Source organism: Somniosus microcephalus, chromosome 5 (genome assembly GCF_052327205.1).
Source record: "Somniosus microcephalus isolate GS21.2 chromosome 5, FLI_Smic_1.0, whole genome shotgun sequence".
NCBI lineage: Eukaryota > Metazoa > Chordata > Chondrichthyes > Squaliformes > Somniosidae > Somniosus > Somniosus microcephalus.
In genome coordinates, this window is record NC_140991.1 from 165,328,525 (window position 1) to 165,354,435 (window position 25,911).

General features: G+C 47.9%; 1 protein-coding gene across 1 annotated transcript in view; it reads left to right on the forward strand.

Moving 5' to 3' along the window:
* The window catches only part of lrrc72 (leucine rich repeat containing 72), an 85,370-nt gene that overhangs the window by 17,260 nt on the left and 42,199 nt on the right, over positions 1-25,911 (forward strand). Inside the window, exon 3 of the mRNA XM_085988398.1 lies at positions 24,242-24,323. Within this exon, the coding sequence (XP_085844524.1) occupies positions 24,242-24,323 (82 nt within the window). The remainder of the gene's footprint in view (positions 1-24,241; positions 24,324-25,911) is intronic.

A 25,911-nucleotide genomic window follows, 5' to 3' on the forward strand; every position in this document is an offset into this window, starting at 1 on the left:
TAGCGTCTTAGGGGGAGTAGATCTCGAGCGCTAGGCGCTTATCGCCCGGGCGCAGCGCGATCTGCGCCTCTCCCCAACTTCAGGACACATTTAGCGCTGGTGCAAAGTCTTAGCGCGCGCAGATCATGACGTCATATAATAGTGCAACGCCCTTTGTGCGCCCCAAACCGGAACTTCACTCGCGCCGGCCCATTGTGCGCCGGGCGTCCCGAGCGACTGTGAAGTGGAACGGTACACAGGCCAGCCGGGCCGGGGGGAGCGCTAGTTAAAGGGCACTTACCCAGCAGTATAAAGGCCAGCCATTTTGCAGCATTCACTCTTGTGCAACGGTTTTTTGGACAGAGACCAAGGAGGAGAGTTTACTGGTTTGGACCAACACTTGGACAGGTATTTTTGGCTCAGGCCAGAGCTTACCAATTATCTTAGCCTTCATTCAGACCTCAGTGTTTGCCAGCATATAATGGGGGCTGCATTGGGTGGCAACGCTGAATTTCAGCCTTATGCCAGAAGGGCTTACAGACGCCGTGAGAGAGTGGCAGCCCTGGCTAGACGCAGAGGGGGCAACAGGCGTCACCAACTGAGGCCTTACCCACGCAGGGTATACCGCCAGCAGACCTCCTATCTGACCATGTCTGCCGCGATGTGTGTTAGGAGGCTGCGATTCCGAAGGGAGGTGGTTGCAGACATCTGCCGGCTGCTTCAGAGAGATCTGCAGCCACAGCTGATGCGCAGGACGTCTCTGTAGGTGGCAGTGAAGGTGACGGTGGCTCTCAACTTCTATGCCTCCGACTCCTTCCAATCCGCTACTGGGGACATCGCTAACATCTCCCAGTTCGCCATGCATTGCTGCATCAGCCAGGTGACCGAAGCCCTTTTCAGAAGGAGACATCAATTCATCTCCTTCCCCATGACCCTGGACAAGCAGCAGCAGCGTGCAGTGGGGTTTGCAAGAATAGCGGGCTTCCCCATGGTGCAGGGCGCCATTGACTGCACGCATGTGGCTTTGCGGGCACCTCTTGAGCATGCCGAGGATTACTGCAACCGGAAGGGCTACCATTCCCTCAATGTACAGCTGGTGTGTGACCACAGGCAGCGCATCCTAGCTGTCAATGCCCGCTTTCCAGGCAGCAGCCACGATGCGTTTATCCTGCGACAGACAACTGTGGCTGACACGTTCCAGGCACAGCGTCCCCCAAGAGGATGGCTTATCGGGGACAAAGGCTATCCTTTGTGTACCTGGCTCATGACCCCACTCCGCGCGCCCACGACCCCTGCTGAAGAGGCATACAACGAGAGCCATCAAGCGACGAGGAACCTCATAGAACAAACAATCGGCGTGCTCAAGCAACGGTTCCGCTGTCTCGACCGCTCCGGGGGAGCCCTCCAGTATTCGCAGGATCGAGTCTCCCAATTCGTCGTCGTTTGCTGCATGCTGCACAACCTGGCTATCCGCAGGACTCGGGCACTGCCACCTCACGTTGGACCACCACCTCGGGAGGAGAAGCAGGAGGAGCATGAGGACGACGAGGACGAGGAGTACCAGCCCAGGAGGGACGCACAAGGTCCAAGGGCCGCCCGTCGTCGGCTTATTGAACGTCACTTCTAGGCCCCCTGTCAGGGAATGGCTTGTGCCAATGATAGAACATGATTGCAGCCGCTCCGCAAGCCCTCAGCCGGTTAAGGCAACAAACACTTCAAAGATCAAACATGGACAATGTGAATAAATAAAATGCTTTATTGTACAAACTCTGGGCCCTTCCCACATGAAAACCAAAAACAGAGGAAACCCCCAAAAAACACTCAAACACATTACTCGCTCCCACAACCTGGGGAGGATTAACAAAATAGGGCAACTAAAATGGCCGTCATTCTCGGCCTTCGTCCAAAACAAACATCACATCATCGGCCTTCAAAAAACAAACATCCAATTCTCAGCCTCAAGAAACAAACACAAATGGCCACACATTCGACTATTTGGCCCGCTAGGGCGATGCCTTGGCCATCTTTGGGTGGCCCCTGCCCGCTCTGCTGCTCCACCTCAAAGTAAGGCCATTGCCTGCTGCAAGGCTGGGGGCAGGCTCCTGAGGGGCACATGTCGTGACGGCAGATGCCCTTGGGGGTCGGCCTAGTCGAGGTCTGGGCGTCGAGCGGCCGGCTGTTGATTGCTGCAGCTGTGGCTGGCCAGCATCAGTCGCTGCAGCAGCTCCTGGCAGCTCCACTGGGGGAGTGGCAGTGGCGGCTGGAGGAATGGCGGCAAGCTGGCGGATGGCAGGCGCTCGCTGGTCGCCTGAGACACTGGCACTCGCCCGGGCCAGCACTGCAGCATGCGCACCAATCTGCCGAGGGACAGACCGATGTGCTGCTGCAGCGCGCCGGGTGCCCTGGTGATGCCTGGCTGACACAGCGAGTGTGGCAGCAGTGAGTGCCCGTGTTGACCTGTTCACTGACCGCAGCAGAGCAGCCAGTGACTGGACGGCACCACTAATCACCTGGCCAGTCGCTGAAAGATCTGCCCGGTATTCCGCCCGACTGGTGGCCTCTAAGGGCCCGAACTCGGCCACACTCCGAGAGAGGGAATCGATGGACTCAGGCAACCGTGCCACTGCCGCCATGAGCTCCGTGTGCCAGCGCTCCGAGTCCGCGGACAAGTCTTCGAGGCGTTCCATCTCCTCGGCGAAGAGCATCTCCTGACTGGAGGCCGGACTCTCCCTCTGGGGAGAAGGCCGCCGAGCTGGCCGACCCTTCCTGCGTTGCTGGAGGCCGCTGGGCCCAGCAATTGGACTCCCCTCCGACGCATGCCCCCTCTGGGGAGAAGGCCGCCGAGCTTCCACCCCCCTCCCGCCTTTCTGCAGCATGCAGGTCCCAGGAGCTCCCCTCCCCTTCGTCACTTCCGCCACGCTGCCCTCCACGGAAGACGTGTCCCCTACATTGGCGTGGGTGGCCGCGGCTGAGGGTTCCCCTGATGGGCCGCCTTCCTCTTGCTCCTCCTCCTGCTCCTCCTCGGAGGGTCTGTCACTGGCAAGTTGAGGGACCTCCTCTTGACCATCTGAAAGCAGGAAGGCACAAGAGTAGCTTTAGAGTGAGGAGAGGGCGTCAGTGCGGGATGCATGAGTGGTGGCATTCAGCGCATTGGTCGGACAGTGGCAAAGGATGTAGATCTGATGCGCAAGTGGGACGAGAAAGGTGCAAAAGGTGATGTCCTTACCATTGCTTCCCAGAACAGGGTCGGCATCTCCACATGCAACAGGCCCAATCACCCGGCGACCCATGAGGCGCTCCACGCGATGTTGCAGGTCGGTGAGTGGCTGGATATGGGGTCGTCCTCCCCCGGTCGCAGTCCAGCTCTTGCGATTATTCGCCAGCTTGGCCTGCAAGAGAAAGGACGGCCTCTAAGTACAGTGTGTCGCCGTGATCTTGTGTGCACTGCCTCCCATGGTGGAATAGCCTGGCCAGTGTGTCGCCATGATCTGCTGTGCACTGCCTCCCATGGTGGAATAGCCTGGCCAGTGTGTTCAGTGCAGGATGTGCAATTGACGCTCATGCCTGTGCCATAGCTGCTGGATGAAGGCTGGCCATTAGAGCTTTCAGGTCCCTTTGCCCATAATGTGAGGTGCACATGCAAGGATGAGGAGGTCATTGGAAAGGGCACTCACCCTGACAATGCGTGTGAGGTCATTTAACTTTTTGCGGCATTGGGCACCGGTCCTGGGGACGTCGCTGTTGGCTGACAGCTTGCTGGCGACATGCCTCCAGGCTCTCCTGTAGACGCGGACCGTCGCCTTCTCGCCATTGTCCGGGTACAAAACATGGCGCCTCTTCTCCACAGCAGCAAGCAGCACACTCAGATCACGCTCTGAGAAGCGCTGCGCACGTTCACGGGCCTTCTCCATGTCTTCAGGCGCTATTTGGGTCCAGCAGCAGTGTTCAGGCCTAGCTGGAGGGCTCCACTATCCAGGGCGTGGCAGCAGACACAGTCGACCCTTCCCCCTTAAGAGCTGGCCGGCGCCAGGGTGTCTGCTGTCAGTCACGAGATGGCCGCACCTGCGCTGCGCCCGGCCTCGGCGCTATCGATCACCACCTCCGGCTTAGCGCCCAAAGAGAGGCGTCCAACAGCAGTTTTAGCGCTCGCCCGAACTAGTAGGGCGAAGCTAATGAATATCGGAGAAGTGGCCTAGATTTGGCGGCGGCCGCAAACTTTAGTGGACGCCCCACTTTAGCGTCCCAAAAGTGGCGTCAATGAATTTCTAGGCCTATGTTCCCTGACATCTCTGGGAGTTTATTTGTGTCCTCCGTTGTGAAGACAGAATGAAAGTATGTATTTAATTGGTCTGCCATGTCTTTGTTCCCCATTATAAATTCCCCTGATTCTGACTGCAAGGGACCTATGCTTGACTTTACCAATCTTTTTCTCTTCACATATCTATATAAGCTTTTACAGTCAGTTTTTATGTTCCCTGCAAGCTTACTCTCTTACTCTATTTCCCCCCTCCTAATTAATCCCTTTGTCCTCCTTTGCTGAATCCCAAACTGCTCCCAATCCTCAGGTTTGCTGCTTTTTCTGGCCAATTTATATGTCTTCTCCTTGGATCTTATGCTATCCCTAATTTCCCTTGTTTGCCAATGTTGAGTCACCTTTTTTGTTTTATTTTTATACCAAACAGGGCTGAACAAATTCTGTAGTTCATCCATGCGACCTTTAAATGTTTGCCATTGCCTATTCACCGTCAACCCTTTAAGTAACATTCCCCAATCCATCCTAGCCAACTCCCGCCTCATACCATCGTAGTTTCCTTTATTTAAATTTAGTACACAAGTCTCTGAATCAACTCCATCTTAATGAAGAATTTTATCATATTATGAGCGCTCCTCCCCAAGGGGCCTCGCACAACAAGATTGCTAATTAATCCTTTCTCATTACATAATACCCAGTCTAAGATGGCCTGATCTCCAGTTGGTTCCTCGACATATTGGTCCAGGAAACCATCCTGTATACACTCCAGGAATTCCTCTTCCACAGTATTGTTACTAATTTGGTTCGACCAATCTATATGTAGATTAAAGTCACCCATGATAACTGCTTTGTCCTTATTGCACATATCTCTACTTTCCCGTTTAATGCCATCGCCAACCTCAGCATTACTGTTTGGTATACAACTCCCACTAACGTTTTCTGCCCCTTGGTATTTCTCAGCTCTACCCATACAGATTCCACATCATCATAGCTAATATCCTTCCTTACTATTGTGTTAATCTCTTTAACCAGCAATGCTACCCCACTGCCTTTTCCTTTTTGCCTGTCCTTCCTGAATATTGAATACACCTGGATGTTGAATTCTCAGCCTTGGTCACCTGGAGCCATGTCTCCGTAATCCCAGTTATATCATATCCGTTTACATCTATTTGCGCAGCTAATTCATCCACCTTATTACGAATGCTCCTCGCATTAAGGCACAAAACCTTCAGGCTTGTTTTTTTAACACTCTTTTAGAATTATTGTTTACTGCGGCCATGTTTGATTTACACCCTTGATTTCTCTGACTTCCACTTTTGCTTTTCTCCTTCCTGTCTTTTGCTTCTATCCTTGCTTCCCTTTCCTCTGTCTCCCTGCACAGGTTCCCAACCTCCTGCCATTTTAGTTTAAACCCTCCCCAACAGCACCAGCAAACACTCCCCCTAGGACATCGGTCCCGGTCCTGCCCAGGTGCAAACCGTCCAGTTTCTACTGGTCCCACCTCCCCCAGAACCGGTTCCAATGTCCCAGGAATTTGATTCCCTCCCCCTTGCACCATTCCTCTAGCCACGTATTCATCTAAAATATCCTTCTATTTCTACTCTGACTAGCACGTGGCACTGGTGTAGCAATCCTGAGATTACTACCTTTGAGGTTCTATTTTTTAATTTACCTCCTAACTCCCTATATTCAGCTTTTAGGACCTCATCCTGTTTTTTACCTATATCGTTGGTACCTATATGCACCACGACAACTGGCTGTTCACCCTCCCCCTCCAGAATGCCTTGCAGCCACTCCGAGACATCCTTGACCCTTGCACCAGGGAGGCAACATACCATCCTGGAGTCTCGTTTGCGGCCACAGAAACGCCTATCTATTCCCCTTACAATAGAATCCCCTATCACTATAGCTCTCCCGCTCTTTTTCCTCCCGTCCCGTGCAGCAGAACCACCAATGGAGCCAGGAAGTTGGTTGCTGCTGCCTTCCCCCGATAAGCCATCCTCCCCAACTATATCCAAAGCAGTATATCTGTTTGTGAGGGGGATGGCCACAGGGGACCCCTGCACTACCTGCCTGCGCCTACTACTCTGCCTGGCGGTCACACATTCCCTTCCTGCCTGTGCAGCCTTTACCTGCGGTGTGACCAACTGATTAAACGTGTTATCCATGACGTCCTCAGCATCGCGAATGCTCCAGTATGTATCCATTTGCAGCTCCAGCGCTGCAATGCAGTCTGCCAGTAGCTGTAGCTGGATATACTTCCCGCACACATGGTCGTCAGGGACACAGGAAGTGTCCCTGATTTCCCACATAGTGCATTAGGAGCATGCCACGGGGCCGAGCTTTGCTGCCATGACTTACCCTTTGATTAATTTAAATTAAATCAATACCACCAATTATACTACAATTAAATGATATACTCAAGGGCCCTTGTTTCCTAGCACACCCCGCTACACAAAAGAGACCTTAGAAACTATAACCACAAAATTAAGACCTTCTAAACTTTATAAACTATGAACCTTAACTATCAAACTATAGAGTAGTATAAATACTCACCTGGCCGTACTCACCCAATCAGCTGCTTCCTCCTGCCCACCTCACATTTTGAATCGTGACATGGCTCTGGAACACCGCCACCGGTCTGTGAGATTGGTAAGACTCTGGAAAAAAAGCCCGCGAAAGTGAGTTTAAATACTCACTGAAACTCCGCTCTCACCGCTCCCGACAATGGCCTCTGGAAAAAAAACCCCGCGAAAGTGAGTTTAAATACTCACTGAAACTCCACTCTCACCGCTCCCGACAATGGCCTGTGGAAAAAAAGCCCGCGAAAGTGAGTTTAAATACTCACTGAAACGCCGCTCTCACCGCTCCCAACAATGGCCTGTGAAAAAAAGCCCGCGAAAGTGAGTTTAAATACTCACTGAAACTCCGCTCTCACCGCTCCCGACAATAGCCTGTGAAAAAAAGCCCACGAAAGTGAGTTTAAATATTCACTGAAACTCCGCTCTCACCGCTCCCGACAATGGCCTCTGAAAAATTGTAAATCAGAAGAAATTGTGGGATGAGGGAGAAGTGGGATGTGAGAAGGAGGATAATGTATGAGGATACCAGCATTTTCTATTCTTTTAGCCCCACAGCTGGCCACAGGCTCAGAGATTAGCGTGTAAAGTTAAAGCACATGGGATTCGGGGTAAGGTACTGACTTGGATAGAGAACTGGTTGGCAGACAGGAAGCAAAGAGTTGGAATAAACGGGTCTTTCTCCGAGTGGCAGGCAGTAACTAGTGGGGTACCGCAGGGATCGGTGCTAGGACCCCAGCTATTCACAGTGTATATTAATGATCTAGACGAGGGAGCTAGATGTAATATCTCCAAGTTTGCAGACGACACAAAGCTGGGTGGGCGTGTGTGCTGTGAGGAGGATGCTGAAAAACTCCAGTATGATTTGGACAGGTTGGGTGATTGGACAGATGCAGTATAATGTGGATAAATGCAAGGTTATCCACTTTGGTGGAAAAAACAGGAAGGCAGATTATTATCTGAACGGCAATAGATTGGGAGAAGGGGAAGTGCAACGAGACTTGGGTGTCCTTGTGCACCAGTCGCTGAAGGTAAGCATGCAGGTGCAGCAGGTGGTTAAGAAGGCAAATGGTATGTTGGCCTTCATAGCGAGAGGATTCGAGTACAGGAGGAAGGATGTCTTGCTACAGTTGTACAGGGCCTTGGTGAGACCACACCTTGAGTAATCAGCAGGAGATTTCCTTGCCCGTGCTTGACCTGAAGCCATGAGACTTCATGGGGTCCGCAGTCAATGTTGAGGACTCCCAGGGCCACTCCTTCCTGACTGTATACTACTGTGCCGCCACCCCCGGTGGGTCTATCCTGCTGGTGGGACAGGACAAACCCAGGGATGGTGATGGAGGAATTTGGGACATTGGCTGAAAGGTATGATTCTGTGAGAATGACTATGTCAGGCTGTTGCTTGACTAGTCTGTGGGACAGCTCTTCCAATTTCGGCACAAGTCCCCAGATGTTGGTGAGGAGGACTTTGCAGGGTTGACTGGGCTGGGTGTGCCGTAGCCGTGTGAGGCTAGTGATGCAGATGGTGGGATATGGCATTTGAAGATGAATTCACTGACCTTGACCACACGTGTGAGGTTATTAAGCTCTTTCCTGCACTGAGTCCAGGTCCTCGGGGCTAATCTGTTAGCATTTACCACAGTGGCTATCTGTTCCCACTGTCGTCTGGTCTGTTGCCTGGAGGGCCGCCTGGCCCCCTGTGGAAAGAGGACCTCTCTCCTGGAGTTGACCTCCTGGACCAAGGCCTCTAGTGCTGCATCCGAGAACCTTGGAGCCCTTTCTCTGGCCTGTTGAGCCATTATTCAGTCTTCTTTCTGAGCCTTGCCTCCACAACTAGTTCCAGCAGCTGCTACAGGCAGAATGCACTTCCCCTTCAAGAGGTGCAGACTGCCTTTAAGGAGTGGTGGCTAGCTTTAATTGGAGCTAGCCTCACACAAACTTGGGCCCCCTGCTGAGCATTCAGCCTCTCAGCAGCGCATTCAGGGCTGAACGCTACAATCATGTAAATTAGCAGCCAGCTCGAAGTTTGCGTGCTGCCTGCGGTCCTCTGAACGGGCACGGGTTGAACATGCATTGTGATCCCCGCGCCCGTTTTCGGGCCTTATCCAATTTCTAGGCCAGGTATTTTACACTTGTCTACAAATATTCTCAACCCAGTTTAATATGTTTTGCATAGCTTATACTGGTGGAAATTTGACCAAAAATCAGATTTGTGGCTGAAATACTATTGTCCATGCTTCATCTATGTGTTGTCCCCACTTGAAGAGCAGGTCACAGACATCATGGGCAAGTGATGTGTCAGGTGTGTGGCATCTAGTGAGGCTGGAGGGCTCCTTCTCTTCTCACTTAAATCTCACCCTTACACATTGCAGCTGCTTTCAAAAGCCTATCTCTGCTTTCTGGTGCGACTAAATGCTAACTCTCCCTTTTTTGCATTTCAGGTCCAGAAGATGCACACAGCCCTCAGGAAAAAGAGGGTAGCACAGCTGAACAGGAAGCATCACTTGACCTTACATTTGCAGACACCAGCTCAGAGACTGTCACTGTGCGTAGTTCAGAGGGTAGGCTAGAGAGGTTTGTAGGTGGAGATTCACCCAGCGCGAGTCTGTAGCTGCATGGGCAGGGTAGGAAGGCCCAGGAAGCAGCTCGCTGGAGGTAGAGCCCACATCCAACATTCCCTCCAGTACAGCCGGCTCACCAGCTTTTAAATAGGAAAACCGCGCATGAATGAGCCGCGCACCTAAAAAAAAATTAAAGGGGACAGTGCTTGCATCCCAGCTCTGCTGCACAGGATGCAGTCGGTGACATCAGACGCCTGCCATACAGATGAAGACTGATGACAATCCACAAGGATCTTTAAAGTGCACTGGGCTGCCTGCCAGAGAGCTTCTGCACAGTGTCGGAGAGCATGGAGGAGTCCAGATCTAGCTTGTGTGTTGTTTCATGCACAACATTGAGACCGTGCAGTGAAACATGGAGCAAGCGGTGAGCTCCATGAGCCCTGCAAGAGGACCCACAGTCATGGAGCTTTTGATGACAGCTCTGACTGCTAGGATGGAAGCTCAGACTGCTGCCATTTTGGCTCAGGGGTCCAGCATTTTCTCTGGCTTACAAAACCTGAAAAAGCACCCCAGCAGCCTAAAACAACTAACCAGAGACTACCTTACTGAAGGTTAGGATCCCTTTAAATAATGCTGCTGAAAGCTGCTTACCGACTGTTCCCACCATGATCTGCTGGACGGGTTAAGGAAGCTATGTTTCAGGTGTGTTCAGATACCAAGTTCAGAAAAGGGTACTGATTCAGGCACAGGGCCCTGATAATATTTAAAAGATGCCTGCAGCTGTTGCAGATAGCTGTCTGGGACGCCTATCGAGCAACTGGACCAATTGCACACACTTACAGCGCTTTTCTGGCGCTTAACGTCGCGCTCCTGAATTCAAATTCATGCCGCCATTTTGGACTCCAAAAACATGTGAGACCCATCGCAATTTCTACCCCACAATACCTAAATTATTAACATCATTAATGATTGAACCACTGAGAGAAGACTGTCATAGTGGAACCAAAAGATTAGAGCAGTTCTCAGAACAAAGCTGCTATTAGCAACTAAAACGAGCGACAGTGATTTAAAAATCATAGATTTGTTTCAGAATTCTAGTTTGACTAAATAAGATTCTGTAAGACAGCTTTCAACTTGACACACACTTATGTTAGCATCTTACAATTTATGTTTATGAGAGAGATGAGGTTGTAACTTTTGCATAATAAGATATACCCTGTACTAGTTTTTTTTTGCATTAAATAGTTATCGATTATGCTATAGAAAGCAAGGATAAAGGACAACTACATTAAAAAACCGTGTTATTCCATTTAATCCTGGGACTTTATATACAGGTAATTTAGTACCACCAATATGTGGTTCAAAAGAATTGTACCATCTGGTTTGGAGCAGATTACATCAGGAATGAGAACATAGGAAAGAAATATGATATGTGCACAAATACTTTCTACAGTGCAATAAAAAGTTCCCTTCTGTAGATTTGGCTAAGTACAAAACAATACTAACAGTGCCAAAAATAACTTTCATAATTAAGATCATTTCTTATTTCATGGTTATTATTTTTGAAAAAACATTGTAGAAAAATAAAATCAATATCATAATAGTGAACTCCAGTTTCAAGAAAAATAGCAGTGAGACAAGCTTTTTATTGACTAAATTTACATCTTTTAGAATTGTTCTTGGATTTTTTTTTACATTTGAAGCCTATTTTGATGGTATAAGACTATTTCCCCATCAATTTTTGATACATTTCTTACAATTGACTCAGTTGTGTGATACTTAAGATTTTTTTTTATTCGTTTATGGGATGTGGACGTCACTGGCATGGCCAGCATTTATTGCCCGTCCCTAATTGTCCTTGAGAAGATGGTGGTGAGCCGCCTTCTTGAACCACTGCAGTCCATGTGGTGAAGGTACTCCCACAGTGCTGTTAGGTAGGTGTAGTGTATGTACTTTGCAGAAGGAACTATATTCTGCAGCCCCTGTATACTGCAGTACCAGTAGTGACCACCCCTGTATATAAGCCTGTGTAGTAACTTTGCATAGTAGTTCCAGTTTTGTCTCCACTCAGTAAACACCTGTTGTAACCAACTCCTGCAGTCCGTGTCTCAATTACACACAGACATAATACTGGCGACGAGCAGATCCGAACTTACCTACAGTCTGCACCACCTCATGGGGATCCATCCCTGAAGCGAAGTTGTCAGAGGTCGAGGCCAGAACGAAGAAAGAAAAAAAATTAAAAATAAATAAATAAAACAAACAAACAGAAGAAACGGGCATCGACCGTGGGCAACCGCCTCTGATTCATCGGATTTGAAGATTTGCAGGAGAGGCTGTCGAGAGCGGGGCTTGGTTATCCTGTCTATGGTGTTCCAGCTAATCGGGCTGGTGGCAGGTAGTACACTGATCCTTCCTGGGCTGCGGCGGGCTAGAGCTCGATCGGGTGGCTTTTCAACGGGGCCGAGCAGCGTTGTCGGGAAGAGGAGAGAGAGAGAGAGAGGGTGGAGCACACAGGGCGCGGCTGGTGCTACGAAGCCGGGCAGCGTACAGACCCGAGAAGAGGGAGGAAAGTGTCTCATAGGGTTTGCTCTGATGACGGGAAAGTAAAAATTAGAAGCGCAGGAAGCCGCGAGGAGCTGCAGTTTGCCACGGGGACCGCGGAGAGCGGCGTTAGCAGCAGCGCTGGGGGGGAGTGCGCGAAGACCATAGGGCGTCGCCATCAAGGCATAAAAACGCCAGCAACAGCGCTAGCCGCAGCGGAGAAGACAGAAAGCGCGGGAGGCGCCATCTTAATCCAGCGGGGAAGAAGGCAAAGCGCGGGAGGTGCCATTTTGTTCAATCGGGGAAGAAGGCAAAGCGCGGGAGGCGCCATCTTAGATTTCCAAGATGCCGAAGACTGGCAATATCACTGCCTTCGATAATGCAATAGAAGACTGGACCACATATGTGGAAAGAGTCGAAGTATATTGCAAGGCAAACTAAGTAGCCGATGAGAAAAAGGCATCAGTACTACTAAACTTAATGGGCGCAAGAACGTACGGCCTATTGCGGAACCTGATCACTCCAGCCAAACCGATGGCGAAGAGTTTTAACAAAATTGTTGATATCCTACAGGAACACCTAAATCCTACACCGCTGCTGATAGTAGAAAGATTTAAATTCCACAGGAGAAATCAGCATAAAGATGAGAGCAATGCTGATTACCTTACGGAACTACGCAAGCTATCAAAGCACTGCCAGTTTGGAGCAGGACTGACAGATACTCTACGAGACAAATTTGTTTGTGGACTCCTGAGTGAAGGAACCCAGAAGAGGTTACTCTCAGAGAAAGAGCTGACGCTGGATAAGGCTTTCAGCTTGGCAGTATCGTACGAAGCAGCAGCAAGGGGAGCTGCGGAAATACAGCAAAAGCCACAGGAATACGGCACCCATGAAATGACACGGGGATTTGAAAAATGTTATCGTTGCAGCAGAACAACCCATGACCAGAAGGACGGCTGGTCCAAGGACAAAATATGCAGGCAATGCGGAAAGATGGGACACATTGCACGAGTTTGCAGGTCTGGAAAGAAGACTAACGACAATAAAAAGGCTACGAAGGAACAGTACAGGAAAGTACAAAAGATGACGGACAGTAGTTCCGAAGACCAGAAGAGCGATAGTGAATCCGGGAACAAGAGACTAAGCTGTCTCAAACTTCACAACGTAATCGCGAAAGAGGATCACCGAACCATTTGGGTCACCCTCACGATAGCAGGGTCCCAAGTCAAAATGGAATTGGATACAGGATCAGCCCTGACCGTCATGAATCGACGAGACTACGAGCGGCTATTCTCACACATACCCTTGAAAGAGACATCCATTGTCTTGAAGACGTATATGGGGCAGAAAGTATACCCCAGAGGGAAAATAAGGGTGCCTGTTGAATACAATAGCAAAGAAATACAGAAATTGTATCTATACATACTGCAAGATGGTGGACCACCGTTATTGGGATGTGAATGGATCAGAAAGATAAGTTTAGACTGGCACTCCATTCAGGCACTGACTGTGGCTGGTAAAAAGGATGACGACGTCACACCTGGACAATTGTCAAAAATCTTAGCTAATGCTAAAGAGGTATTTCAACAAGAACTGGGAACTCTTAAAGGCGTAACCACCTCGATAAAAATAGAAGAGAATGCAATTCCCAAGTTTTTCAAAGCAAGACCGGTACTGTATGCAATTCGCCCAGCCGTCGAGGCAGAGCTGGAGAATCTGGAGAATGCAGGCGTGTTATCTAAGGTAGACTGGAGCGAGTGGGCGACACCCATCGTTCCTGTCATGAAAAAAACGTTAAACAATAAGTCTGAGGAGCCAAGGAAGGTTCGCATTTGTGGGGACTTCAAGGTGACGGTGAACCCAGTCCTTCACAGTACAGTATCCTCTTCCGAGGATAGAAGATATTTTCACCTCACTTTCTGGAGGGAAGCGTTTTACAAAAATTGACCTAGCACAAGCATATTTGCAGATGGAGGTTGAAGAATCCTCTAGGAAGTATCTCACGATAAACACTCACAAAGGTCTTTACCAGTATAATCGACTGGTATTCGGAGTAGTATCAGCTCCGGCGATATGGCAAAGAGCAATGGAACAAGTCCTGCAAGGGATTCCGGGGACTCAGTGTTACTTGGACGACATCCTGGTGACAGGTGAAAATGACAGTGAACACCTTGCCAACCTAGAGCAGGTGCTCACTAGACTAAGAGAACATGGGCTACGAGCCAATCGCCCCAAGTGCGAGTTTTTTAAGAAACAGATATCGTATTGTGGCCACGTGATTGATGAAGAGGGGTTACATAAGTCCCCTGACAAAATTGAAGCGGTAGTTAAGGCTCCAGCGCCTGAAAATGTGTCGCAACTGAGGTCATTCCTAGGATTGGTGAATTACTACCATAAGTTTTTGCCGAATTTGTCCACAATTCTGCACCCACTGAACGCCCTACTACAAACTGGAGTAGCATGGAAATGGAGCGATGAATGTAAGCGGGCTTTTCAGAAGAGTAAAGACCTAATCACTTCAAGAGAAGTGTTGGCTCACTACAACCCATCACTACCGATAAGACTGGCGTGTGATGCGTCTCCCTACGGCATTGGAGCGGTACTGTCACATAAACTCCTTGATGGTTCAGAGAGGCCGATAGCTTTTGCGTCACGCTCGTTAACTTCAGCCGAGCGTAACTACGCCCAGATTGATAGAGAGGCCCTCAGCCTGGTGTGGGGTTGAAGAAGTTCAATCACTACCTGCACGGTCAGAAATTTACTCTACTAACTGATCATCAACCTCTTGTCTCCATTTTCAACCCTCAGAAGGGCGTCCCGATAATGACAGCACAACGGCTACAGAGGTGGCCCCTTTTCCTAGGGGCACACCAATATGACATCGAGTACAAAGGAACTAAACAGCATGGGAATGCTGATGGATTGTCGCGCCGACGGTGGAAGAAGCACCTGCAGTGGATCCTGTGGAGATATTCCACTCGACCATAGTCGAATGTCCACCTGTGACGAATGCAAACATAGAAAAGGAAACACGAAATGACCCGACACTCTCCAGGGTCTAGGATTTAACGGTGAAGGGATGGCCAGCACATGGCGAACCACTGTTGCCAGCATTCTTGCCGAGAAGAGAACAGCTGTCAGTGTGCAGAGGAACCTTGATGTGTGGATCCAGAGTAGTAATTCCACCCAAATTGAAGGATAGAGTGCTCAATGAGCTTCATGAGGGTCATCTGGGAGGGGTAAAAATGAAGAACTTAGCCAGAGTGTTTGTGTGGTGGCCGGGAATCGATAGAGAAATCGAAGAGATGACCAAGAGCTGTACAGGATGCCAGAAGGTCCAAAACGCCCCACCACAAGCCCCTCTACATCCATGGGAGTGGCCCTCATCTCCATGGCAAAGGGTGCACTTTGATTTTGCTGGTCGATTTATGGACTCGATGTTTTTAATTGCGGTGGATGCGCATTCAAAGTGGCCAGAGGTAATAAAAATGTCCTCAACCACCACAGAAAAAACTATCACAGTCTTACGGACCATATTCACCAGAAATGGGCTGCCTGAACAGATTTCCTCCGACAATGGACCACAGTTTGTGTCTGAAGAGTTCCGGAGGTTCTTAAAGAACAATGGTGTTAAGCATTACACATCTGCCCCATATCATCCAGCCACCAATGGATTGGCTGAGAGGTTCGTTCAAACATTCAAGAAGGCTATCAAGGCAATGTGTAATGAAGACATACCCCTACAACACAAGGTGGATAACTTCTTGTTTGCCTACCGGAATACGACACATGCAGTTACCAACCAAACTCCAGCCATGATGTTCTTCAATTGAAGACTACGATGCCGCTTGGATTTGGTTAAGCCAAACATCAGAAGAGATGTGGAGAACAGGCAGTTTCAGAATATGAATGAAAGGCCAACCAGGAGTTTTAAGCTAGGTCAACCAGTTTTGGCCTGGGACTACCGCACAGGGAAATGGCAGCCAGGAACGATCTGCACACGGCAAGGACCTCTAGTGTATACCGTGGATGTTGGAGAGAGCATTGTAAGATGCCATGCTGACCAGATTCTAGAGTCACTGGAAAACGTCAATTCCACACCACAATCCGATACACCTGGTGATGAAACCGAAGTACCAATTGCATCTACCGCAGAATCGGTGATATTGGAAGCGGACGAACCAAACAACGACGTTGACCCCGAATCAACTTTGCCGAAGAACCTGATACCCCAAAGAGGCGTTATCCAGACAGAATCAGGAAGCCTCCTCAAAGACTGAACTTATAATTGCTTAACTTCAGCTAATGTATCTAGCAACTGTAATTGTAAATATTATTTAATTATTAATCGAATGTTATGTACTGTTTAGCTTAAAGGGGAGGAATTATAGTGTATGTACTTTGCAGAAGGAACTATGTTCTGCAGCCCCTGTATACTGCAGTACCAGTAGTGACCACCCCTGTATATAAGCCTGTGTAGTAACTTTGCATAGTAGTTCCAGTTTTGTCTCCACTCAGTAAACACCTGTTGTAACCAACTCCAGCAGTCCGTGTCTCAATTACACACGGACATAATAGTAGGGAGTTCCAGGATTTTGACCCAGCGACTATGAAGGATCGGCGATATACTTCTAAGTCAGTATGGTGTGTGACTTGGAGGGGAACTTGGAGGTGGTGGTGTACCCATGCACCTGCTGCCCTTGTCCTTCTAGGTGGAAGAGGTTGCGGGTTTGGGAGGTGCCGCCGAAGAAGCCTTGGCGAGTTGCTACAGTGCAGCCATGGTATGCCGGTGGTGGAGGGAGTGAATGTTTAAGGTGGTGGATGGGGTGCCAATCAAGCGGGCTGCTTTGTCCTGGATGGTGTCAAGCTTCTTGAGTGTTGTTGCAGCTGCACTCATCCAGGCAAGTGGAGAGTATTCCATCACACTCCTTACTTGTGCCTTGTAGATGGTGGAAAGGCTTTGGGGAGTCAGGAGGCGAGACACTCGCCGCAGAATACCTAGCCTCTGACCTGCTCTTGTTGCCACAGTATTTATGTGGCTGGTCCAGTTAAATTTCTGGTCAATGGTGACCCCCAGGATGTTGATGGTGGGGGATTCGGCAATGGTAAATGTCAAGGGGAGGTGTTTAGACTCTTGCTTGTTGGAGATAGTTATTGCCTGGCAGTTGTGTGGCGCGAATATTACCTGCCACTTATCAGCCCAAGCCTGAACGTCGTCCAGGTCTTGTTGCATATGGGCATGGACTGCTTCATTATCTGAGGAGTTGTGAATGGTGCTGAACACTGTGCAGTCATTAGTGAACATCCCCATTTCTGACCTTATGTTGGAGGGAAGGTCATTGATGAAGCAGCTGAAGATGGTTGGGCCTAGGACGCTGCCCTGAGGAACTCCTGCAGTGATGTCCTGGGGCTGTGATGATTGACCTTCACCCACCACAACCATCTTCCTTTGTGCTAGGTATGACTCCAGCCAGTGGAGAGTTTTCCCCCTGTTTCCCATTGACTTCAGTTTTACTTGGGCTCCTTGATGCCACACTTGGTCAAATGCTGCCTTGATGTCAAGGGCAGTCACTCTCACCTCACCTCTGGAATTCAGCTCCTTTGTCCATGTTTGGACCAAAGCTGTAATGAGGTCGGGAGCCAAGTGGTCTTGGCGGAACCCAAACTGGGCATCAGTGTGCAGGTTATTGGTGAGTAAGTGCTGCTTGATAGCACTTTCGATGACACCTTCCATCACTTTGCTGATGATTGAGAGTAGACTGATGGGGCGGTAATTGGCCAGGCTGGATTTGTCCTTTTTGTGGACAGGACATACCTGGGCAGTTTTCCACATTGTCGGATAGATGCCAGTGTTGTAGCTGTACTGGAACAGCTTGGCTAGAGGCATGGTTAGTTCTGGAGCACAAGTCTTCAGCACGATAGCCGGGATGTTGTCGGGGCCCATAGCCTTTGCTGTATCCAGTGCACTCAGCCATTTCTTGAAATCACGCGGGGTGAATCGAATTGGCTGAAGACTGGCTTCTGTGATGCTGGGGACCTCAGGAGTAGGCCGATATGGATCATTCACTCGGCACTTCTGGCTGAAGATGGTTGCAAATGCTTCAGCCTTGTCTTTTGCATTCATGTGCTGGACTCCACCATCATTGAGGACTGGGATATTCATGGAGCCTTCTCCTCCCGTTAGTTGTTAAATAGTCCACCACCATTCACGACTGGACATGGCAGGACAGCAGAGCTTTTATCTGATCCGTTGATTGTGGGATCGCTTAGCCCTGTCAGTAGTATGCTGCTTCCACTTTTTAGCCTGCATGTAGTCCTGTGTTGCTTCTTCCCCAGGTTGGCACTTCATTTTTAGGTACACCTGGTGCTGCTCCTGGCATGCTCTTCTACACTCCTTACTGAACCAGGGTTGGTCCCCTGGCTTGATGCTAATGGTAGTGTGAGGGATATGCTGGGCCATGAGGTTACAGATTGTGATGGAATACAATTCTGCTGCTGCCCCACAGTGCCTCATGGATGCCCAGTTTTGAACTGCTAGATCTGTTCTGAATCTATCGCATTTAGCACGGTGGTAGTGCCACACAACACGATGGAGGTTGTCCTCAGTGTGAAGACGGGACTTCGTGCGGTGGTCACTGCTACCAATACTGTCATGGACAGATGCATCTGCAACAGGTGGATTGGTGAGGACAAGCTCAAGTAGGTTTTTTCCTCTAGTTGGCTCTCTCACCACCTGTCGCAGGCCCAGACTGGCAGTAATGTCCTTCAGGACTCAGCCAGCTCGGTCAGTGGTGGTGCTACCAAGCCACTCTTGGTGATGGACTTGAAGTCCCCCACCTAGAGTACATTCTGTGCCTTTGCTACTCTCAGTGCTTCTTCCAAGTGGTGTTCAACATGGAGGAGTACTGATTCATCTGCTGAGGGAGGGCAGTAGGTGGTAATCAGCAGGAGGTTTCCTTGCCCATGCTTGACCTGAAGCCATAAGACTTCATGGGGTCTGGAATCAATGTTGATGACTCCCAGGGCCACTCCTTCCCGACTGTATACCACTGTGCCGCCACCCCTGGTGGGTCTGTCCTGCTGGTGGGACAGGACATACCCAGGGATGGTGATGGAGGAGTTTGGGACATTGGCTGAAAGGTATGATTCTGTGAGTATGACTATGTCAGGCTGTTGCTTGACTAGTCTGTGGGACAGCTCTCCCAATTTTGACACAAGTCCCCAGACACTGTTGAGGAGGACTTTGCAGGATCGACTGGGTTGGATGTGCCATTGCCGTGTCCATAGCCGGTGCCGAGATCGATGCCGGGTGGTCCATCCGGTTTCATTCTTTTTATTGTTTTTTGTAGCGGTTTGTTACAACTGAATGGCTTGCTAGGCCATTTCAGAGGGCAGTTAATAGTCAACCACATTGCTGTGGGTCTGGAGCCACACATAGGCCAGACCAGGTAAGGACGGCAGATTTCCTTCCCTAAAGAAGATTAGTGAACCAGATGGGTTTTTAATGACAATCTGATAGTTTTATGACTACTGATACTAACTGAATTTAAAATCCCCAGCTGCTGTGGTGGGATTTGTACTCATGTCTCTGGATCATTAGTCCAGGCCTCTGGATTACTAGCCCAGTGACATTCCCACTACGCTACCGTTCCCATATAATTCCAGATCCTAGGTATATCACTAAACTAGTTATGATATATGTTGACTATTATTTCCAACTAGTTAATTCACGATTAGCACTAGAAAGCTTGTAGTGATTATGCCTCAATTAGTAGTCTTTTGTTACTGACACCATTATGCATCAACTGTATGGAGAATCTCAGCTATTGATGTCTGCCAAGATGCTTGCTACTGACAAGAAAACAACTAGAGCACCCCGGATGGCCCAGTATTAAAACGTATGGTCTGGTCTGGTACTAACTAAAGGGCACAAATATTCCAAATTTGATCCCAGGTTTGTGCTGAATTAGCTGATAGGAACAGGAATACACCATTTAGCCCCTTGAGCCTGTTCCGCCAATCAATGAGGTCATGACTAACTCCATATACCCGCCTTTGCTGCATATCCCTTAATACCTTTGGGTAAAAGAAAACTATCAAGCTCAGATTTAAAATTAACAATTGACCCAGCATCAACTGCCATTTGCGGAAGAGAATCCAATCTTCAACCACCCTTTGTGTGTAGAAGTGTTTCCTAACTTCACTCCTGAAAGGTCTGGCTCTAATTTTTAGGCTATGCCCCCTAGTCCTAGATTCCCAAACCAGCAGAAATCGTTTCTCTCTATCTACCATAGTTCCCCTTAATATCTTGAAAACTTCAATCAAGTCACATCTTAATCTTCTAAATTCCAGGGAATACAACCCTAGTTTTGTGTAATCTCTCCTCGTAAGATTACCCTTGGAGTCCAGGTATCATTCTAGTAAATTACGCTGTGCTTCCTCCAAGGCCAATATATCCTTTCTACGGTGTGGTACCCAGAACTGAACACGGTACTCCAGGTGTGGTCTAATCAAGGCTTTGTATAGCTGCAGCATGACTTCTAACCCCTTGTATTCTAGTTCTCTAGATATAAAGGCCAGCATTCTATTAGCCTTTTTGATTATTTTCTGTATCTGTCCATGACATTTTTAATGATCTATGTACATGGACTCCTAAGTCTCTTTGGATCTCCACTGCTTCTCGCTTTTCACCATTTAGAAAGTACTGTGATCTATCCATTTTAGGTCCAAAGTGGATGACCTCACACTTGCCTGTATTGAAATCCATTTGCCACAGTATTGCCCATCCACTTCATCTATTAATATCTCTTTGTAATTTTATGCTTCCATCTACACTGCTTTCAGTGCTGCCTATCTTTGTGTCATCGGTAAACTTGGATATGTGACTCTCTATCCAGTCATCTAAGTCGTTACTAAATACAGTGAATAGTTGAGGCCCCAACACAGATCGCTGTGGGATGCCACTAGTCACATCCTGTCAATTAGAGTACCTACCCATTATCCCTATTCTCTGTCTCCTGCTGCTCAGCCAATCTCCTATACAGGTCAATAAGTTACCCTCAATTCCATGAGCTTCAACTTTAGATTTTATTAAATGTCTTCTGGAAGTCCATATAAATAACATCCATAGACATTCCCCTGTCCACTACTGTAGTCACCTCTTCAAAAAATTCAATCAGGTTCATCAGGCATGCCCTACTCTTTACAAATCCATGCTGGCTCTCTCTGATCAGTTGAAAATTTTCAAGGTTTTCAGTAACTCTATCCTTAATTATATACTCTAGTAATTTCCTGACAACAGATGTTAGGCTAACTGGTGTATAATTCCCTGGTTTCCCTCTCACTTTTCTTAAATAGCAGAGTGACATGCGTAATTTTCCAATCTAAAGGAACGGTTTCTGAATCAAGAGAACTTTGGAAGATCATAGTTAGGGCATCGGCAATGTTCTCACCTACTTCCTTTAAAGCCCTTTTATGAAAACCATCTGGTTGTGGGGATTTGTCACTCTTCAGTGCCATTATTTTCTGCATTACTATTAATTTGCTTACATTAATTTTGGTGAGCCGCTGTCCCTGATTCAATATTTCCTTGGGCTATCCTCTTCCTCTACTGTAAATACTGATGCAAAGTAATTATTTAACACGTCTGACATTTCCTTATTTTCATTTATAATATCAACATTGTCAGTTTTTAAGGGGCCCTCATTGCTCCTGACCACCCTCTAATTCCTAATATAATCGTAAAAGTTTTTTTTGTTGCTTTTGATATCCCTTGCAAGTTTCTTGTCATACTCCTTTTTAAGCTCTTACTATCTGTTTTGACACCCTTTGCTGTTCTTTGTATCTCTCCCGTTCACCAGGATCTGTGCTTTTTTTGCTTGTATGCTTTTTCTTTTAGTTTTATGTTGTTCCTTACCTCTTTAGTTTTATGATGTTCCTTACCACTTTACCACACACAGTACTGCCCCCCGATTATCAAAATCCACGACAAGGCCTTGGACAACGTGGACCACTTTCCATACCTCGGGAGCCTACTGTCAACAAGGGCAGACATCGACGACGAAGTCCAACACCGCCTTCAGTGTGCCAGTGCAGCCTTCGGTTGCCTGAGGAAGAGAGTGTTTGAAGACCAGGACCTCAAACCCGGCACTAAGCTCATGGTCTACAGAGCAGCAGTGATACCCACCCTGCTGTATGCCTCAGAGACATGGACCATGTACAGTAGGCACCTCAAAGCACTGGAGAGGTACCACCAAAGTTGCCTCCGCAAGATCCTGCAAATCCATTGGCAGGATAAGCGCACCAACGTCCGTGTTCTTGCTCAGGCCAACATCCCCAGCATCGAAGCTTTGACTACACTCAATCATTGTCCGCATGCCTGATACGAGACTCCCAAAACAAGCACTCTGCTTGGAGCTCCGGCACGACAAGAGAGCCCCAGGTGGGCAGAGGAAATGCTTCAAGGACACCCTCAAAGCCTCCTTGGAAAAGTGTAACATCCCCATCGACACCTGGGAATCCCTGGCCCAAGACCGCACAAAGTGGAGGAGAAGCTTCCGAGAAGGCACCGAACACCTCGAGTCTCTTCGCCGGGAGCAAGCGGAAGCCAAGCGAAGGCAGCGCAAGGAGCGCACGTCAACCCAAGCACCCCACCCACCCACCCCTTCAACCACCATCTGCCCCACCTGTGACAGAGACTGTAGGTCCCGCATTGGACTCATCAGTCACCTGAGAACTCATTTTTAATGTGGAAGCAAGTCATCCTCGGTTCCGAGGGACTGCCTAAGAAGGAGAAGAAGTTATCCATGGCTGTTTTTTTTGGCAAGTAGCACTCTTGCCCCTTAGGGGTATAAACTGGTTCTGTATCACACTAAATTATTTCTTGAACACCTTCCACTGATCTTCTGTTGTTTCACCCATTAACAGGTTTGCCCAGTTTACTCTGGACAGTCTCTGTTTCATCCCGCTGAAGTTGGCCATACCTAAATCTAGAATCTCAGTCGCTGTTTCGCGTTTCTCCCTTTTAGACACTACATTGAACTCAACCATGTTATGATCGCTATTAGATAAATGTTCATGCACCGTTAGACTGTTAACTAAATCTTGCTCATTGCTCATTATTGCATCTAATATAACCTGCCCCCTTGTTGGTTCTAGGACATATTGTTGCAGAAAACTATCCTGAACACACTCAAGAAATGTTCTACCTTTCTGACATGAGCTCATCTGCTTCTCCCAATCTATATGGAAGTTAAAATCCCCCATTAAAACCACTCTGCACTTACTGCATGTTTGTCTAATCTCTGCATTAATACGTTCTGCCACTTCACAGCTGCTACCAGGGGGGCCTATACACATTGCACTTTCAACAGCCATGTCTCTCTGCTTTCCCTTTACACTAAAAACTAACCTTTGTCCATCTCTTTCATTTCAAGTGCTGAAGACATGGTTATACCACTGCCACTTGATGCCTTCCTGATGATGCAGCGTCACTCAATCTCACCCCCATAAGCACCAGCTCAGATATTGGCACCAAACGTACTTTAGCTGTAGGCTAAAGCTGCTAGAGCAGGGGTCTTCACGTGGTGACTCACCAGGCAGAAGTGTGCAAGAGCTAGGGCAGGTGGATAGGTGCCAGCTAGCCAGAGGGCAATATCGCATACTAGCTAATGCTGCAGAGAACTCAGCTACTGACTTCTCCTACTAAAGAAGGCTGATGCGCACAATGTGACAGGGCATGGAGGAGTCCAGCTCCAACTTGTGTCAAGGCTTCACACAGAGCATGAAGACCGTTCTCTCTAACGTGGACCGAGCGGTCAGCTCCATCAACATGACAGTGGTGCCCATTGTCATGGAGCCTCTCTTGTTAGCTCTCACAACTGCCATATTGGCTTTGGGGGCGAGCGTTGACAGGGGCTTCCGGGCCGGAACTTCTGCGCTCTGTTCTCACACAGAGCTGGAGTAATGCTGAGGTGATGTCCCAGGAGAGTGGTTTTGGGTCCATGGGAGATGTAAATTCTACTCATATGAAATTGCTGTGTCTGACTCTGTTCCAGTTCAAAATAGTTTTCTGGTAGTTTTCACTGTTACAATTTTATTCATTAGCAAACCACCAATCAAATAATTGTGTAAAATTACTCAAGAACTGTACCTTAATATAGTAACAGCATTTTGTACACCATGGTTACAAATGGAGGTGAGTGGTCTTGTATCACAGCTATATCTTCTTTACTATTAATATTTTATTAATTTTAAATTGTAACCCCTTGCTATTGACAATTTATTTGCTATTATTGAATCATTCTGTTGCCATTTGTTTATTATAGATTAAAAATTTAAATTTCTTGAGAATGAATTATCACATCAAAGAACTATACTTACACAACAACCTGCTCACTGATATAACAGGTACAAATCATCTTTTCATGAGTGCAATTAATCTTGAATTTTGTTGTTTGCTGATTTATGTATTTTGTGAGATTTTTGCAGGTTTTTTTTTAGTTTGTAACTCAAGTTACATCATGTTGTTTGTCACTTCTATTACCAGGAGAATATTTTTGTATAACAAGCAAAATATTGTAGATGCTGAAAATCTGAAACAAAAGCGGAAAATGCTGGAAACACTCAGCCGGTCAGGCAGCATCTATGGAGAGAACACCAGTCGTTGTTTTGCATATAGACCCTTCCTCAGAACTGAGTGTTTCCAGTGAGAATATTTTTGTAATGCTTTTAAGTTCACTTTTACACATCCAGTTCTTAAATATTCTGTGTATGAGGTTCTTTTTCATTGCTGACCATTTCAAACTTCACAGAATCACCCCTTGTAATCAAAAAGTTAAGATTATTTTCAAGGACAGCATGTTTTATGTAGGTAACAGAAGTTATTACAGGTAGACTATCCTTTATCCGAACTTCTGAAAACCGAAAACCTCTTAAAAAAAAAAAAAAAAAACCCGAAAGTTTTTTCGTTCAGCGCAAGTAGTGCGCACGACATGACCAGAGTGACGCACGACTTACGCTGAGCAGGGCAGAGGGTCACAGAGTTCCCTCCTGGGTAGGAGATTGCAGGCCGAGCCGGGCAGTGTGAAGGAGGTACCGGGAGAGTGAACCCAACAATACAGCGGCCGGTCCGATAGCTGCAGCAGCCCGTCCGATATTCTTTTCTCCCCCCGACCCGACCCGACCCGCAGCCCGTCCGATATTCTTTTCTCCCGACCCGACCCGAACCGCGGCCCGTCCGATATTCTTTTCTCCCCCCTGACCCCCCCCCCGGACCCCCCCCCGACCCTGACCTGAACCGCGGCCCGTCCGATATTCTTTTCTCCCCCCCCACCCGACCTGATTTGCGGGCCAGCTTAGTAGGAGTCAGCCGATATCCGGCTTTCCAGAGAAGCAGGAAGGGGAATGAGACACGGAACAGTCGCAAGAGGTAGCCTGAACTTTTAAAATTTATATTAAATACAAATTTCCCAGTCTTATAATAATACCTTCTGAAATCCGAAAAATTCCGAAAACCGAAACTCAGCTGGTCCCAAGGCTTTCAGATAAGGGATAGTGTACCTGTAGCTGTTTCTCTCGTAAAATCTTAGACTTTTTTTCTCTTTCATTTTTGATATGATATAATAGTGCAATCATGATGTAAGGTATAATAGCCTTACCATTATAGTATGAACTATTACCCTTGTAAATTACGGTTCTGGAGATTTTATGAGGATTCAGTCTGGTCTGGACAGAGGAATAAAGTAGGTTAGGTTCCACTAAAATAAATTCAACTCATTTGTTTCTACATGAAAAATTAGAAATCAATTGGATAAAATTTAGACATTGCTTCTCATCTCAGCCCATAGTGCAAATCATATAATAGTCACAACATTTGAAGCACAACAAGTGTAGCCATTTAAACTATATATGGATGGTGTTGTCATTTGCATACATGAATTATTAAATATTGTCATAACATACGTAGAGAAGGGTTTTAGACTTGGATTATCAATAA